This window comes from Ixodes scapularis, unplaced genomic scaffold, assembly GCF_016920785.2.
Source record: "Ixodes scapularis isolate PalLabHiFi unplaced genomic scaffold, ASM1692078v2 PGA_scaffold9__187_contigs__length_104089568, whole genome shotgun sequence".
NCBI classification, from domain to species: domain Eukaryota; kingdom Metazoa; phylum Arthropoda; class Arachnida; order Ixodida; family Ixodidae; genus Ixodes; species Ixodes scapularis.
In genome coordinates, this window is record NW_024609884.1 from 22,137,618 (window position 1) to 22,155,474 (window position 17,857).

The 17,857-nt window shown below is 44.5% G+C and overlaps 1 protein-coding gene across 4 annotated transcripts in view; it reads left to right on the forward strand.

The window, feature by feature from the left end:
- Positions 1-15,680, forward strand: part of LOC8034555 (probable phosphorylase b kinase regulatory subunit beta) — a 33,736-nt gene extending 18,056 nt beyond the window's left edge. For 2 of the 4 annotated variants that reach the window (XM_029979396.4, XM_029979398.4), the window contains 17 exons: positions 1,325-1,336; positions 2,344-2,490; positions 3,501-3,584; positions 3,694-3,798; positions 3,880-3,962; positions 4,371-4,461; positions 4,550-4,723; positions 4,919-5,045; positions 5,315-5,372; positions 5,477-5,567; positions 6,072-6,271; positions 6,394-6,448; positions 6,523-6,602; positions 9,161-9,293; positions 10,108-10,215; positions 10,277-10,351; positions 15,136-15,680. In XM_029979396.4, the coding sequence (XP_029835256.2) occupies positions 1,325-1,336; positions 2,344-2,490; positions 3,501-3,584; positions 3,694-3,798; positions 3,880-3,962; positions 4,371-4,461; positions 4,550-4,723; positions 4,919-5,045; positions 5,315-5,372; positions 5,477-5,567; positions 6,072-6,271; positions 6,394-6,448; positions 6,523-6,602; positions 9,161-9,293; positions 10,108-10,215; positions 10,277-10,351; positions 15,136-15,321 (1,809 nt within the window). In that variant the 3' untranslated portion in view covers positions 15,322-15,680. The remainder of the gene's footprint in view (positions 1-1,324; positions 1,337-2,343; positions 2,491-3,500; positions 3,585-3,693; positions 3,799-3,879; positions 3,963-4,370; positions 4,462-4,549; positions 4,724-4,918; positions 5,046-5,314; positions 5,373-5,476; positions 5,568-6,071; positions 6,272-6,393; positions 6,449-6,522; positions 6,603-9,160; positions 9,294-10,107; positions 10,216-10,276; positions 10,352-15,135) is intronic. The other 2 variants (XM_029979397.4, XM_029979400.4) reach the window with 1 other exon arrangement.
- The last annotated feature ends 2,177 nt before the right edge of the window (positions 15,681-17,857 follow it).

The following is a 17,857-nucleotide window of genomic DNA, read 5'->3' on the forward strand; positions in this document are numbered from 1 at the left end:
AGTTCCTGGGCTATATAGGTGATAACTGTGAAAAATAGTTTTAACTTTTTCGAGTTGTTGCCTCTCGTGGCCTCATCAGTTGGCATTTCAAACTTGAGCAAGTCTGTTGGTGTAGAATTTTTAGCAGGGTGAGTAAATCAACGCGCTTTCTGCAACCTTGTGTTAGGTATGGTTTTCATCACTGGTAGACTTCCTTTTCTTTCAAACCTCAATTATGCTTACATTAAAGGATGTATTGTACAGTAGACTCTCATTAATTCAAACTCCAGGAAGCCATGAATTTCGTTTGAATTATCAGAAATTCATCTAAATATGATGCAAGATAACATTATGATTTGCCAGATGACTGACTACACATACAAAGCAAATATTTGACGATTTCCTCTACATAGGCCTACTGATCATAAGCAGGTGTGCCACACTTGAAGCATTTGGGAAATGTATGACATAAGTTTTTTTATCCCTCAGAAATGTTGTTTATCGTGGACTGTTTGACAGCACACGACAACTCCAAACAAAATTAAGTTTGTTCATCAGGCCAAGAAGTTGTCTAATGTGGACTATGAAGCAGGGGACACACGAGCGTAGAGAACGAGCATGGCACGGCAGTTTTTATAGCAACTTGGTGCGGACGCTGTGACTTGGACCTATGTCATGCCACCAGGTCACAGCATCCGCGCAACTTGTTATGGAAATTTTCGCGTAGTGCCCGTTTTGATAGCTCGTGTGTGCCCGCTTAAGCCCCGTTGAGTGCGCTTCTCACCGAGCACCGGTGCACTGCTGAGAAGCAATACCCACAGAAGCAAGCTACGCCGGTGTTGCCTCTCTGCAGTGCACCGGTGCTCGGAAAGAAGCGCACTCAACGGGGCCGCGAGAGCAAAAAGTATGAATTGCACGAAAATGCCGTTCGAATGAAGCGGCTTATGCATACATTAAAAACATGGCGGGACAACCAAAATTCTGAAATTTGTTTGAATTAACCAGGAGTATGAAATATCCGAGTTTAAATTATCGCGAACCTGCCCCATTCGTGATGTTTTATTAACAGAAATTGGGGATCAGATTGAATTTTTTTGATTGCAAACTGAAGTATAAATTTGCTTACATTCTATATACACTGACTTTATGCATACGTGCGCGCGCGCGTGTGTGTGTGTGTGTGTGTGTGTATGTGTGTGTGCGTGTGCGTATACTTATTGTGTGAAGGAAATTTTTCCATAAAATGTTTCTATTCAGCCTTTTTACTCTGTGTTTTCCTCCCTGTGCTGTCTTTGCACGTTAAAACTAAACAAAATATGGATTCCGGTGGCTATGATCATGCCAGGGCAAGGCGGTTGTAAGTATTGTCCCTTCATGCTTGCACGCTCTGCTTGCTATCATCCCAGCAAGCAAGATTTGCAGGTCCAGGACAGCCTAGTAGTCATTCAACTGTGCCTTGTTTGCTGTTCGTGCTTGCAGCTGCATGCATACGGCCAGCTTTAAGGCAGCTATTTGTGACAGCACTTCCCTTTCCAACTAAAGGAAGCTGCCATATCTCAAAAGACTTGCCGTAAAATACTGTGGAAGCGCCCACTTCGTTCAAGGGCCCAGTTTAACATTTCCCAAACTTGAGAATTCTGAAAATTATAGTATGTTTAGTATCTGATTTGACCAGACAAGCGCCCATGCCTATATTAACCCGGTTTTCAGTGAAAGGGGGGTGGGCGCTCGCCCAGTATTTTACGGTAATCAAGTCTGATTGCTGTTGAGTAGTGTGCCTGTTTCTATGACTTGGTTGAGACAAAATGTGAGAAATCTGAAAGCAGAACTCTTGTAGCGTGGCATATTCATGTTTCAAATGGTGCACTATTCTGTGGCGGTGTATGCACATGCTATGATGTTATCTGTGAGAGTTTTGAGTTTCCACTAGCAGGATTTGTGTACAGCCAATTGCAGATAGCAGAGGCTGTTGTACAGCGAGTTGCATGATTATGCTAGAATCTAGTCAGTTCAACTAATATTGCACATGCACATTTCTGTGTTGAGCTGTTTTCAGTGTTGTAGTTTGACCATTGTGATGCCAAATCATATTTTCTGCTATTTGTGAAGGTTTATGGAGAACTGGTGTTGCCTAGGAAAGTTTTCTTTGCTTTGGGGGCTTTTTATCTTTTTAAAGTGGAAAGACATTTAATCATCAACAAGTGGTAGGGACTTAGGATCTTTGAATTGAGGGCATTGCCATATTTGGGAGCTGCAACCATTTTGTTTGTTTGCTTGTGCTTGGCATGAAACATTGAAAGCTTGAAATTCACTTGACTGCCTAAGTTGGTTGGCCTTGAAGGTGACCCATCTCCGGTGTTCCAGAGTGCGGCCACAGACCTAGTGGTGCAAGTGGTGCTGATAGCAGAGAGCATGCGGCTACAAGCCATGATGGCCACCTATGGGATTCAAACTCAGACGCCCCATGAAGTGGAGCCTGTCCAGATCTGGTCTCCCAAACAACTGATGAAGGTGTGCTCTTTTCCACCTATTAGGAGGAATGCGTATGCTCATGGCAGCCAGCTGGGGTGCATTTAATTTTCTTACCTGTTTAGTTTAGTGCAAGTTTCGCCATTATTACGTTTAGCTTGCAGTTATTAAAACAAGTGTTTGGGGATTTCATATTGCTTTCTTTAGCTTAGCTACTGTCATGATAGTAGATACACAAACCATGGCTTAATCAAGGGCAGGCTGAAAGAGAAAGTGCCAGTGTCTGAGGCAGCTGCCCTTGACCCAGTGCTTCCATATCCCCCCCTTCCCTCCTTCTTTCGTCTTTTTGTTTTAAATCTTTGCCTTGCACAGGAAATAGAGCACCAAAGAAAATGATGTGCAATCAAATCAGTGTCAAGTTGACCCATAATTAGCATTGAACTGGCCTGTGAACTCATTAGAATACTAGGAATTGTTTTGTAAAATTAGAGGAAAGAAAATGCATACAAAATCTAGTAGAGTGCACTTTAGCATCTCCCTCTGTTAACCTCTGAAAATTACTAATTAATCAATTAAAATTCTTTTGTAATCTGTCTTAAGTTTTGTCTGTCATGCGAGACTAGCTGAATATCAGGGGTGGCCAAGCTGCAGCTCTTTGCGTGTTAAAGTGCGGCTTGCAGCTCCCCCCCTCCCCCCCTCCCCCCCCCCCCCCCCCCCCCTCCCACCCCACTTTCCCGCCTCCCTCCCAGTCACACGAGCACTTCCCCAAAAAGAGAAATGGAACATGTTTTAAATCGAAAGAGAAGTTGCGGTTTGGTAGTCTTGTGCTACTGCTACCTTGCATACAGTTGGACTGTTTTTGACTCGGATAAACTGAAAGTAGTTCGAGTTCCGTTTATTGCTAGACAAAAGCCTGCCCCCCCCACGGCTCTTGGAAGTTTCGTGGTTTTGTTTGCGGCTCTTAGGCCGGGTCAGCCTGGCCACCCCTGCTGTATATGGTATCACTGGATAAAATATTACTTTTTTGCTGCTTCCTATCGTTTCTTTTTCAGGTCTACGAGTTTCTGGGTGTGAATCGTAAGCTGGGCTTGAAAGGCAGGCCACGTCGACCTATTGGAGCCTTGGGAACGAGCAAGGTGCTTGGGCCTTTCCTTAGTTTTTATTACAAAGTACTTTTTGTTGACTCGATGCTAGTCACTTTTTACTGGTGAGTGATGACTGATTGAGCCTTTTTTTATTTTGCAGCTGTACCGGATATGTGGCCAAACAGTGCTATGTTATCCTCTTATCTTTGAGGTCAACGATTTCTACCTCTCACATGACATGGCGCTGCTAATTGATGACATCAAGGTGATCTCATGCTTTTAAGATGTGGGACAAGTTGTCTTTCAGGTTCTCAACACTAATAAGGCACGCTACTTCTGGTTCCAGAATGAGCTCACATTTGTTGGGAAATATTGGCGCATGTCTGGGAGACCCACCATGGCTATTGTCATAAGGGAAGACAACATGAGGCATGTTTGCACCCTCTTGCTTTATTTGTTTTGGCAGCTTGTCTGTTTTATTTTACATCATAAATATCTACCTACCACAGGCAGGGCCGGCCCTACACCATCAAGTGCCCTGAGTGAACCCCACCACGAGCCCTTTGTCAGATGAGAGCCGCATTCCAAAAATGAACGACGATCGAGCATTTAGCGTTGTGTCGCGCACCGTGTTCAAATGAATCGGAAAGCTAAAAAAAATTAAGAAGGGGGCGCCACTGCTGCCCCCTTCTCATGGTGCCCTGGGCGACTGCCAGGTTGCCCACCTCTAGGAGCGGCCCTGACTACAGGCAACCGTAGAAAAAATGTCGGCAATGCTTTTATGACAGTCTTTGACAGGTATCTGGTTAAGGGGGGGTTTTAAATTTGATGTTTCAGGGACTCTCATTTCAAGGAGTTGCTGGACCTCCTGGCCATGCTCAAGAAGGGCCATTGTGATGGACTGAAAGTGAGGATGGGCAGACTTCAGGTCAGTGAAGCACACTTGTATGTGGTATAGCAATTGACGCACATATTGGTGTGGGGGCATCTGTCAAGACTGGCACTTCCTTGTACAGAACCTGATCTCCTCCTCTTGTATCGAGCACTTGGACTTTCTGCACCTACTGCCTCATGACGCTCTGCCCAAATTTGAGGCCTTTCAACAGCTGGAGCACACCAACACAGGATATCAGAGCCTGACTGATGTTCCCAAGGCAATAGCGTACAGCGAACCATCGTATGATTATTCGGTTAGTGTGTCTTTTTTCCCTGCACGGTAGAAAATTCTGTTGTAAAGTTCACCACTACCTCATAACACAGCCTTATAATGTTCATGGAATATAGCGCCTTGCGGTACTGTGGAATCTAAATGCTACATACAGTGCAGGCACTGGGAAGACTGATCTGAGGTCTTTGCAGAACAGATTGTAAATTTGTTTTCTCAGTCGTTCTACAGCAAGCCAAACAACGAGATCATTGAGGCCCTGAGTCATGTAGATACCCTGCACGGCCAGAGCCAGCTTCTGGGGATTTTGTGGCACAGAGTGAGCCCAAACTTCACCATTGATGGAGGCAAGTCAGAAGAATTGAATTTGGTGTTTGTGTTCTGTAAATGTCACCTTGTTTATTCTTCACAGATTGGTGACCTTTCGAGTAGCTCGGGACTCCTGGGACCATTCATATATAGCATGTTTTGTCTAGAGAGCGTAATATCTAAATATATTGGTGCTTAGAAATTGCATGGTTTTCTAGCTTTTCGAGTATCTGTGAATGTCTTTGTTGCTTTTCATAGAATTTGCAGTTGTCATACTCAACTTTTTGGAAATATTTAATCTCTACAGTGATGCTGAAGGATAGGCTTGAGAAACTGACAAGGCAAGCTGGTGCACTCAAGCACTGGTAGGTCCCTAGCTGTTCTAGTTTGTGAAATATGGCAAGGTGCAATGCAGTGGCCTGTAATTACACCACTGAATACTTCACATGCCTCCTCGTTTTGCTTTCAGGGCTGTTGTGCGCCACTGTTCAAGCATTCTGGGCAAAGTAGTCGATAGCCTGAGCCCTTACATCACTGCAATCCTAGTCAATGGAAAGCAGGCAAGTTTGTCTTGCTAATTTTTCTAGGCAGGTTTGTTTTAATTGCTGGAACAAATTGTCCCTGTAATGATATCCAACCCAAAAAAGTTCCAAATTATGGGAAGCCTTTACTGGTTAGCTCTCTTACATACTTCCGTCATTCACTGGAGCTGTTAAACTTCGTGAATCAAGTTGCCTTCTACACCCATTTTAGGCATTGTCAGTTGAGAGGAAAATGTTTTCACAGCTCGACAACGTCCCTTAGCACTGAATGTGACCGTCGTACAAGGTGCTGACCTCAAATGTGTCGTTCACTCGGGCCAAGTGCCCTAAATGAAGTTGCTTATATAATAGAAGACAGATTAAAATTGCCTTGTTAATGGGGTCCCACACTGTACAACACTATATAATAGCCTAGTCCACTGATAGCACAAACACTGGAGCATGCTTTGGCTAACTATGTGAAGAGGGGTTCTTATGTTCAGTTCTGGCTTATGAATAATGTGAATCAACTTTATGCTACAGATCACCGTAGGCGTGTTTGGTAGAGACGAGGCAGTCATCGACAAGCCCCTGACCCCCAAGGAGATCAAGAGCATCATCTACACTCAGTGCAAAGACCACGTTTACCACGCTGTTCTTCTGCAGGAGGTCATTGTCTACGTCGGCCGCCTTGTTTCTACTACCCCTAAGCTCTTCGAAGGCATCCTGAAGATTAGAACGGGGTAGGCACTCGCGCAATATATCTTTCCAAGTAGTGTTGGCAGCTGTCATTTTAAATTCACTGGGATGTGGAAGCGTGGAAATGTTGAAATGCTGAACTGTGCAATTGATTGCTTCACTGCAGGTCTGTCATCCATGCAATGAATCTCTACCTCAAATTCACCAGTGACAACCCGCCGGTATGATTTTTTTTTTTTTATGCTGGCAACAGTGGGGTTAAATTTTAAAATCTTGTATGAATTTCCTCATGCAGGCACTGGAGAGCCTCTCGCCTAGCGAGCTCCGGAAAGTGGTGTACCAGGTGTTTACACTGCGAGACAATGCAGATATCAGGTGAAAAAGTACCACCTTGGATCTCTGAAACTTTCAAGGCATGGTCAACACTAGATTGTGCAGAACCCCGTTTTGTCTGCAGGAAAGTTTCAAACGCCACCAAAAACTTTAAAGGGACACTGAACCCCCCCCCCCAAAAAAACCTTTTATTTTTTGCTAGGCGATTTATTATTGTGTCAGAAGACTACCCAATCAATATTTTGTTACATTGTCACATATATTTTTAATAAAGTAAAAAGCCGAAACTGCTCGAAACCGAAACTGGACTGGGGAGGAAGAAGAAATATAGGGGAGGAGAAAGATAGCAAAAATCACAAGGCTATTTGCAGCGTTTAGAAGTCACAAAAAATAGGTATCATTGTTTTGTCCATTTCTAGTATTGAGTGTGTGCCTCGATGACCCACAACTTTAATTATCTTTGGTGGTTGTGTCTAAACCAGAGAAAACGGCACATGACCACGGAGAAGAGAAAGAGCGCGACTCAAACCGGCCAGTTCTCGATCGGCGGTTTTCGGGCGGGAAGAAAACATATTTCGAGCCGCAAATTGTGTTCTGGGTAGTTGGGCTCTCGTATATCATGTAAAAATAAAAACGTTCAGCCTTTCCACTCTCGTGAAGAAGGAAGACCAGCGGAGCTGTACTCGATACATTGCCGCAACGCGCAGGCGCCTGTTTCTTACTTCTCATCCGACACGCTGCCGATCGTGGATACATCTACGGCGAACCAGAGTCGGTCGCACACGGCGCACTTGACGCCAAATGGGTAATCCACGAGCCCCCTCTGGAACTTCGCCGTCGCGCCCGGGAACTGTTCAGCCAGCGTGGAGTGCAGTTGCCAGGCCTCGCGCTTGCGCTTGGCCTCTGTGGCACGATCGTCGTCCGTGGCGTTGGCCCGCCGGTGCCCTTTACATCGCTGGTTCAGTTCTCGGCGGAGGCTTTCCGGGCGAGCGATGTGCTCTTCTTTGGCAAGGGAATCTGAAGCGCTCGACGCAGTGGAAGTCGAGGTGACAGCGACTTTGCGGCAATTGCGGATTCATTCGTGCTGCTGTGTACGTCGCCGCTCCTTCCGCAGCCAGTCTTCTTACCCCGAAAGAGCACACGGCCGACCCATCCTAAGTCCAAACCGAAACTCGAAACTGATAATAGCGTAGGAAACAGCGTGCAAAACAGACGAGGACGAAGTAAAAAAAATGATGAGCGCTGCGCTCGTTATGTGTACTTCTTCTTTGTCGTCGTCTGTTTTTCGCGCTGTTTCCTACGGTGAATTCCCACCAATGGCACCCAACTATCCATTCTTCTATGATAGCTGGAAAGGTTGGTGCCATCTACGAGCGACGGCGGCAACTAGACTGGTTGTGTGCTTGTCCCTGTCGCTTTTAGATGGCGGTAGCTGTCCAGGGAGGTTGGTGTCAATAGACGTTCGATACTGGACATGATCCTGGGGAACCTAGCCCTTAACAGCTCCGCTGTAAAAACCTTGGTGAGCATAAACACCCTGTCAGTGTCCCTTGGAGTCAGTCGCATAGCTAAATCGGGGAAACATTTAAATTGGGGAGATAGAAAAAATAAGCAAAAAAAGCAACTAGCACTTCTGTGTCGGAGGAAAATAACTATGTGTACCCTGTTGATTTTAGCAGTTTTACATGGGCTAATGTTTGTGAGTTTAAGATGCCTTGGGTTGTACTGGTGGTGTAGGACTGTATATTAATAAGGATGAAAGAGTAGTCTGTTGGAAAGATTGGTAACATTGCCATGCAATGTTTCAAACACTCTCCAGGCTTGCTGTCAATGTAATTTCCCCCAGCACAGGTAACAGCGGTTCTGTTTAATGCTTTTCAAGATGTGAGACTCGAGTGGTTTCAATCTGGTAGTACAGGGTGTCACAAAAGAAAATTTACGCGGTCTTTTTTTACTGCAAAAATAAACTAGGCATCGCTGAACGCTCATTCTCCGCCCAAAGGTAGAGCTAGAGGTCACAACCAACTGCCAAAGTTTCAGCCCGATCCGATAACTTAATCAACAGTTATAAGTGATTTTCTGAAAATGTCAATGGGAAAATGGAGCCCATTTTTGCCTGTTTTCAGTTTCTGATGCCATAGAGCCCCACGTGTTTGAAAACTCCGTCGGCCGCCATTTTCCCATTGACATTTTCAGAAAATCACTTATAACTTTTGATTAAGTTATCGTATCGGGCTGAAACTTTGGCATCTGGTTGTGACCTCTAGCGCTACCTTTGGGCGGAGAATGAGTGTTCGGCGATGCCTCGTTTATTTTTGCGGTAAAAAAGACCGTGTAACTTTTCTTTTGTGACACCCTGTACTCTGGAATCTCGTTAATTCAAACCCTCTCAATTCGAACTCTCGGATGATTCAAACTAACATGCAGTTCCCGTTCTATGTGCTTCTAGGGATGAAACTCCCGGTAATTCAAACTTTGTATTATTCAAACAAAGTTCCGGTCCCCCACGAGTTCAAATTAACGAGATTCCACTGTACCTGGTTTGTATGGAAATACCTTCTCCTAGCATTGAGTTCTCACATGGAAATCTCTTGTTTTAGGATGTCTCAGCACTGCACAAGACAGATTGAGGGAGCATTGTGTCGAGTTCCAAAGGACTTCTTTGACCGTGTGTGGGATGTGATGACTCGAACACCAGGTGGCATTGTTGTCGGTGGGCATCATTTACCACAGGCAAGGCAGTCTCCCTATGCATGCATTGGCATTTTTGACTGGAATGATTATACAGTGGAACCCCGGTTATACGACTTTTGCGGGACCGCGCAAAATTGTCGTATAATCCATCAGTCGTATCATCCGAAAAAACAATAATTACGGATACAGTGATTGGCCTCAAGCGAAAAAGACGAGCGGAGGTTTCAAATCATGTCTAAGCTAATAATCTGCTCTCCTATCATCAGTGGTGTCTGTTTGTGGGACATTGTTCGCCGACGTGCAGAATCGCGACGATGGGATCCTTGTCGCTTTTCACGCCTTCCGAAAGCAGGAGCAGCGGGAACCAGCGGAAGCATGCTCAATCCTGGGAGAAGCAACGAGTTGGACAAAGTGGCATGCAAAGGAGAGTGAGGGTAAATGAGAGACGAGAGAACGATGGGATGAGCGGAGCAAGGGCGCAACGCGATGCCGAGGCATTTCACGACCTGGGGAGGAGAAGGGAAATCGCTGTGGCTGTCTGGGGTTGCTGGTGGCATGTTTTTCGATCCTCTGAAACAGCGCGCAGAACTCTTCTTCTTTACTGCACTGTTGCCCCCCTTCTCATGCAGCTGTCAAATTCGTTGCGCGTTTCCCGCCGGAACGTTGTACGACGCGGGAGGCGGAGAATCACGCGTCATGTAAACCAAACTTCCAATACATTATTTCTATAAGGAGTTCGTCAGGACTGGGCAAATTTGTCGTCAATTGCGGGATGTCACATAAACCGGAGATGCATAATCGAGGTTCCACTGTATCGGCATACACACGCCTAAATGGCACTAATCCATTTCAGCAACCGACGTTGAGTGAGCTCACCATCTACGACCTAAACTTTGCACTTCAAGTGGAAATGCTTTTGAGCCACATCTCACTTCCAGAGTATCGACACGTTATGATCGAGGTAGGTAGCCTCTACCGGAACTCTTTGAACTCCATGTTCGTCATGACCTTGTTTGTTTCAGCTCCTTATGGTCATTGATGTGATTTTGAAGAGGAACCCCGAGTTCTCGTTTTCTGACAAGGTCGACCTCGATGTGGTATGTGCCTGGTCAATTGAATTATCCAAAAGTTTGAATTAAGAGATTTTGAATTAACGAGAGTCGACTGTAAAATATACTGGCACGATGAGGACGTATGTCACAAACATTGAAACGCGATTCTCTAAGAAGCTATGCAACGAGGAACTGAGTGAGAGAAGATGAGAGCATGCGGGGACGTCAGAGTATGCCCAGCTCTGGTTGGAAGGATTAGTGGGTAGACGCAAAGCTAGATGCCTTTGTCTCCACTCAGTGTTCAAACACATTCGATTGCCAAACGCCGAGGTCCAGTGTTCTGCGTTCGTATGCGTTTGACGAGCGAGCAGTGACAAAGGCAGCTAGTTTTTCGTCTACCCACTAATTGTTCCAGTCGGAGCCTGGCGTTCTGACATCCCCGCACACTCTTAGAAAAGAGGGTCTCTATAGTCCTCCCTAAAGGGAGGAACGCTCTTGTAACCTATGTTCTTTCAGAAAGGGAAAAACTTTTGTCCTGAAAGCAGGCGAGCAAAGCTCCTCCATCGCCTGAATCTCATTATGGCAGCCCCGAATTTAGCAAATCGAGCTCAATAAGGCTGAACGAAAACGCTGCGTCTATTGTATAGGGCGAGAGGAGCAGCGAATGAAAGTGTAACACAAGCTTTCCACGAACTGTATTTATTTTCGAAGCCAGCTTCCCCCTGCAGGTAAAGAAACTTGCGTTTCGAAAGCAGTCACTCAGTCTTCTCGTCCTCAGCACTGCGAAGTTAAATGGAAACAAGCGCATAGCCAGTTACTTCGAGCAGTTTACATTTCACCTTTGCTATTCCTCGAGCCGCAATTCCTTCGTCAACCGCACATCACAGAGGAGTGGTAAACCATTCGCGAAACCAAAAGCAGCTCTCAAAAGAGCAAATTTGAAGCAGCCTACTTGGCTCATTGTTGCACGGTTACCAGATATTATTGCGAAGCATGAAACCACATTAACTCGCTTGCCACCAGATGGCAGGGTCAAGTAGAGTAGTTGCAAGTAGCTAGGCTAGGTGGCGTTAGGTCCGCCCAATTGATGTGCTACAAAAATTATTTTTATTTTCTCATGCCACCATTGTGCTTTGGGCACTTTTGTTATACACACATGTAGATACATTACACATACTACAAGCATCAGCTGAACATATATATTAGGCGCATACACGGCACACACAAACATCAATACAACACCACACTAACCCGATTACTACTTCCGAGCTCTGCGTTTCCGCCTTTTATATTCGTCGTTTTGAATGTACAGATTCTCTCAGTGACCACCTAAGCAATAAATAATATTCCCAGCATGTTTATTTTTTTTCTTCAGTAATGTCATACCTCTGAGAGTATTTTGAATGGCTCAGGGGATGACTCTCTTAGTAAAAAGTAAGTGCTCATGCCGTAATTATTTGAAAGCCAATAAAACAAGCCGCTCCACTGCAGTTCCAAGCGAGATGTTTGCTTCCCCGCATGACACGTCGGAGCCAGTTTTTATATTGTAGTATTTGTTTTTCTATTTGTGCTGCTCACGTGCGGCTGCAATTGTCTTCTTGAATCAATCTCTACAGAGGGGGTATTCACCCAGCTGGAAGTGATGCTCCACCGGCAGAAAAATTGCTTTTTAATTAACTTGAATGCAGTCAAAGGCGTGACTTGTGGCACATGTTAAGTATACGGAGCTACGCCGTGGTGAGCTCGAAAACGTTTAGCATTCATCCCAGCGTGCCACTTGGAGGGCAGTTTCTCCAGGAACCATAGGATATTTAAACAGCAAAATAAAAGATAGCTTTTTATTTTAGCTGCCATCCTTCCTTAATGCTAAGATTCTAAACTGTACATATACAAACTTTCCGTCATATTTCCATACTGTTCAGTCCTTTACCCAGAGTGGAATCGTTCTAGGGTTGGAGACAACAGGACATCGCAGACAGCAGTTACATTGGCCACTACTTGATAGGAGCTATGGTTTAGACCAGGGTTCCAACTTGACTATCCACTGGTCGATCGTTTGCACGGTAATCCCTCAAGCGGTCTTAAAGGGGTACTCCGCCGATTTTTGAGCTACCTCAACTAACTATATTTTCTGACTCCCCGGCCTTTGCCCTTTCTGGTATGCTATTTAGTATCGTGAAATTCATAATAGTTATTGCGAAATCGGCAAACGAAAATGATGCAAAAACAAACATTCAAATATACCCGCCCTTTTCAGGGCCGTGATGTCACTGGAAGTTTAGCTTGCCAGTCGGGCGAGCAGTCTAAAAAATAGAATATGCCAATCATTTGTTCCGTGCTGGAGCGCGGGGACTGGAGCAAGATTCCAAAGCATTCATTTGACACCATGAAACTGCTTCGAATCAGTTGGGAACAAATTCTACAGTCCAAAGAGTGAACCCCTGCACTTCCAATGACGTCACTTTTTCATTGTTGCCAGTAGAGACTTTCAGTTTGAAAAACACGGTGAGGACTAAAATTGTAAATTCAATAACTTCGTGAAAAAAAAATTTTGACCTAATATTTGGGATACTATTTTGGCGATGTTGTCTGGCGAGTTTAGCAAAATTTCAAGCAAATCGGGGACCATGAAGAAATCGGCGGAGTACCCCTTTAAAGGGGCACTGACACGCCAAAGGTCATATTTTTTTTTTTATTGTCTAAAACGATGCAAGTTGTAGTCATAGACACGCAAAAAAACCGCATCGCAAAAAAAATTTTCCCTGCGCGCGTGTATGCCTTTTTATTTTTGGCGTTTATATCTCCCGCCGATCATCTCCTTGCTTCTTTTGATCGGTGACGTCAAAAATCAGAAAATTTAGAAGCTTTGTAGGCGACATTTCTATAACATTTAATAACGGCAATCGTAAAACATGTCTTTTAACGCAATTGCGGACGCACTATGACCCCTCTTTTTGAAATACCAAAAATTGGAGTTTGGTGTGATGTCGCTTCCTGGATTTGTGTCCTCCCTCGGAAAACTTGGCGGCGCTCGAGCAGAGGATCATCGGCGAGTCGGGGAACAAACCGTTTTTTTTCCTGCGCTGGCACCCTTCTATCCTGCCTGCTCACCTCCTCCTCGCCTCGGGTCGCGGTGGCAACGGCGCTTTGCTTCATAGCGTGAAGCGGAGGTCCGAAAGAAAGTCCGAGTCGCAGGAGACCTCAAAATTTTACTCACTGGCGCGGATCGTGCGGGAACTTCAAATTCGGCATTTGGATATTGTTTGTTTAATTCCCAAATACTGAATTCTCAAGTTTCGAATATTGAAGGTAATGTCCCGGCATCGTTTTCAGTTGTTTCGGATAATAAAAAAAAAATATGATTTTGATGTGTCAGCGCCCCTTTAAAACTCTTTAATGTAAAGCGGAATGTCAACCTGCGACACCCCGCCCCCTCCGATCATGGCCCGACCTGCAACATCAATGCCCGACACTTTACGTCATTTCATCTTGTTGTTACACCACTGATGCGCGAACATACGGTCACATCAGCGATAATTCCAGTCTTGTGTTCACAACGCACAACACTGCCATCGCGGTGTTGCTGACACGCAGATATGCAGAACCACGTTGATGGCCGGTTGGCACTCGGCATCGAAAAACGGAACCGAACTCGGCACAGAAGGTACCCAGGCACCCGGCAGCAAAACCTGCCTGGACGCAGTTTCCGCGGTTTCCATAGCGTCAACGTTGACATGCCGTTCCACAATCCAAAGGCCCAGTGTACGTAGTGCTGTTGGCACTGCTCCGGAACTTCGCTGTTTCTAATGGTTTTGTCTGCTTGTATGTATGATAAAATTAGTGGTAAAAACATCTATGCAACCGAAATGTTCTGCACATTTGTACTGGGAGACGGAATAACAGGTGGCCTTTGCTGCTGCCTGAAGCTCAATCAACTCAACAACATTTATTAAACAATGTGTGCGACATGCTCGAAAAACGAAACCGAAAGAAGATGAGGCGGGGGCGACACCACTCTCCAGTCTGCCTGGAGGAGAAAAACGTCTCGTTCCTCCCTTCTCGTGTCTGCTGCTTGGGGGTGTGTCGGTAGAAGGGAGGAAAACGCGCCGTTGCTACCTACGTTTTTTTTTTAGAGTGCGCATGCTCTCGTCTCCTCCTCTCCCTCAGTCTCTCGACACATTAGATGCTCCGAAAAACTATTAGTAGATACTGAAGTATTGCTTTTCTGTATGCTTGTCACATCTCTTTGTGTGTTGACATTAGATTCTTTGCTTCTGTGAGCACAACTGCCAAGTGTAGGGGTGTCAGGATATTGGAACCTTTGAATGATTCACAAAGAGTGCCACACGCTCTTCGTTGGTTTGACACATAAAATCCAGAAATTTGACTTTTGACTCTCAAATAGCGTTTGCTGTTCGTTTGAATCTGCAGCACACTTTTACTGTTTGAAGTGGGTTTTTCGAATATTCAAAAGTGATCAATAATGTCTTCAGAATTTCTCGATTTCTTGCCTCAAGCTTCACCAAACCGGTGAACCTTGAGGCGAGAAATCGGGGAATTCTGAAGCTTGGAGAAATCTGTGATTTGGCAAAGCATCTTGGTTGGTTTGATGGGCTCAGAAATGTCCTTCTTTTGTTGCAATTATAGGTTGACTGTTAAATTTAAGGACAGTGCCGCAAAAAAAAAAAAAAAAAAATATCAGCCTATAATAAGGTAGTCATGAACATCATGTCCATGTTCTAAGTCTTGTCAGGATATCCTTTTTTATTTTTAGAAGTATGTGAAATGTTTTTCATGCAGTATGGCATCCTTTTTGTTTGCCCTTCTAGTTGATCCGGGATGCCTTTGCGATGTTCAAGGCTGAGAAGGAGTCCCCTGGCTCTGACCCGAATAATGTGACCAGCTTCTATGACTCTCCATCATCAGTGACTTCGTGCTATCTCTCAAGAGGAATCATGACTCGCCTCTTGACCTCGGGGATTGGCATCAGTACGGAGGAGTGCAGCATTTCCTAGTCTGGCCAGTGTCGCCCAACTCTCAACATCCCCTTTGCCGACTCCAATAGCTTGTGTGTGGCACCGTTTATGGATCTTTTGTCTAGTCCTGCCAAGTCGGTGTGTTGAAATCTATTTGTTAATGCATCTCTGCATTTGTTAAGATAATGCTCCTATCCCTTTGTTTCAGTGGTGACACAATCCTTTTGTTGTTTTTTTTTGTTCGGGGTTGTTTTCATGTCTTTCATGAAGTTTTACAGGCCAGGGTGGCACCAGCAACACCTTTCTCAAGTCACTAAGCGCATGCAACTTGACAATTATTCATCTGCTTAGTGTCTGAATGGTCTTCTTTCAACCAATAAAATACATTGTATAATTTTTTCTTGCGTTGAGAAAGAAAAAAAAGTGCTATCCTAGCAATGAGGTTCCTTTAACCTTCAATGTGCTGCATCCCATTTGTGGGCTTATTTTCTCATTCTCATGGTTGGCTGGTCAGTGTACTTTACACGATGGCTAGGTTTGACAGAACTGCTGAATAGGAAAGGTCACATCATCTCCCTTCTTCATGGTCGGGATGAGTGGCTTGGTTATACGTTACCATCAGGGCCGGATTAAAGTACGGGCTAAGGGGGCTCCATGCTGGCCCCCAAAAATTAAAAAGAAAAAAAAAAAACATGCTAGTCAGTTTCAGTTCAAAAACAGCCCACACCTAAAGTATGAGCAAAACTCAAAGGAGCCCCTAGGCCCTGGCTTTCTGGTGCCCCCCCCCCCCCCCCCCCCCTTTTTTTTTTTTTTTTTTTAAGTGGGGAAGCTATGAAGTTGCTTTCTCTAGATTAGCTGGTGTTTGTGAGCTCGTTGTAAAAAAACTGTGCTCGAGCAACAAACTAAGCGTTGCCTCCCACCCTCCTTGTCGGAGGGAGCAAAGCTGTCGACGCTGGCAGTCCCGTTGACGTCTTCTAGTTGAAACCAGATAGAAGAACGGCCACGGAGTTCTCTATTGTACTGGAGGCCCCCTCGACGCGTTTTACGGACAATGGTGGGTTGGAAGGAAAGTGTTTTGAAGGGTACACAAGCAACATACATTCTACACTATTATTTTTTGGGGGTCTTTAGCATAGTTTGATATGAAAGCTTTTCTCCAAAACAAAAAGTTTAAAACAAGCAAAAAGAAATATTGGTGAACCTCTTAAAGTAATTCTTTCTAACCACTAACGTGTTTTAAGGAGCCAGTTCTTGAGATGTCCCTTAAAAGTTTTCGAGAAGCAATGATTGCAAAGCTGCTCTGGAGCCTGTGTGATCTGACAGTGCGAGACACCTTTCCCGCCATTGAGTGATATAATCACTGCAATGTTTAGAAGCCGTTGAAATATAACTTGTTATTTTTAGCTTAGAGTAATACGTCCAAATGACTGCAAAGTTCTAAATTACCACGATGGGAAGATTCTAAAACGAATGGAAACATTTTCCTCGTAAAATAGACATGTAGGAAAACAGTTTCCTTGATCTTCATGAGAAATGACTGAATGTGCTCAAATGACCATGGTTGATATATTTTAATTGCATTCAATCTATTATTTGCATGCACAAGTATGTTAGTTTGAAACACGAGAGTTCAGTTATTAGAAGAGTGGGCGATGCGGTTTGATCCCCAAATAGTTAAACCACCAAACTTATTTGTTGTCTGTGCTGATTTACTGTTCCAAGTCAGTAAATAATTAATAAAGGGCTAGCTAGACAAGCTTCAACCAATTTGAGCAATTACTAGAATAAAAACGCTATATTCTCAAGACAGTTTTCGAGTTGCGTCTCACGAGGCACGTCTTTGAAGGCAGTGAAATTGCTTTTTTTTTTTTTTTTTTTGTAATGGGGATTGGGTGGGTATCCTTTCGGTTAGTTTAATGCAATTTGTGCCCAAGTGATCATGCCACTCGACATCAAGTGGGTCATCCGTGCCATTTCTCTAACTCAACATCATGAATTTATGCAAGCCAACAGACACACATACTGTATAAATAGGGTTGTAGACCGGGTCAAACAAGTTCATGGGAATGCGGAGTGATCATTTTCAACTTCGACGGAAGTTTACGAGGACCCATGGAGCTGCTCAATGTGCGCAAAACTTAACATTTTCCACAATCGTTCATTACTCTGCGTTTTGTACCTTTTAGGGAGCGATTGACTTTTTCCGAAACAACCGCTACATTTCTACCCAGTGGAAACTGAATTACCCAGTCATTGAATCCAACGATACAGAAACCTTCTAAGATGTATAGTTAAATGTACAATATTTGTATTTTATAAGGTGATGAAATATACATATTGCAGTCATCGTCGTTACCTCCATCTTCATCATAGTATTATCACCATCATTAGGGGCCTCATGAACAGCCTTAGCCCAGGGCCCTAAAATTCTTTAATCCGGCTCTGCATACCATACTTGCCAAGTCTCCCGCATTACTCAAGAGACTCGCAAATTATGGCCAATTTGTGCGGTTGTACGATTGACAAAAATATCTCCCAGAAAACGCAAATTTAGATTTAGATCATGTGTCTCTGT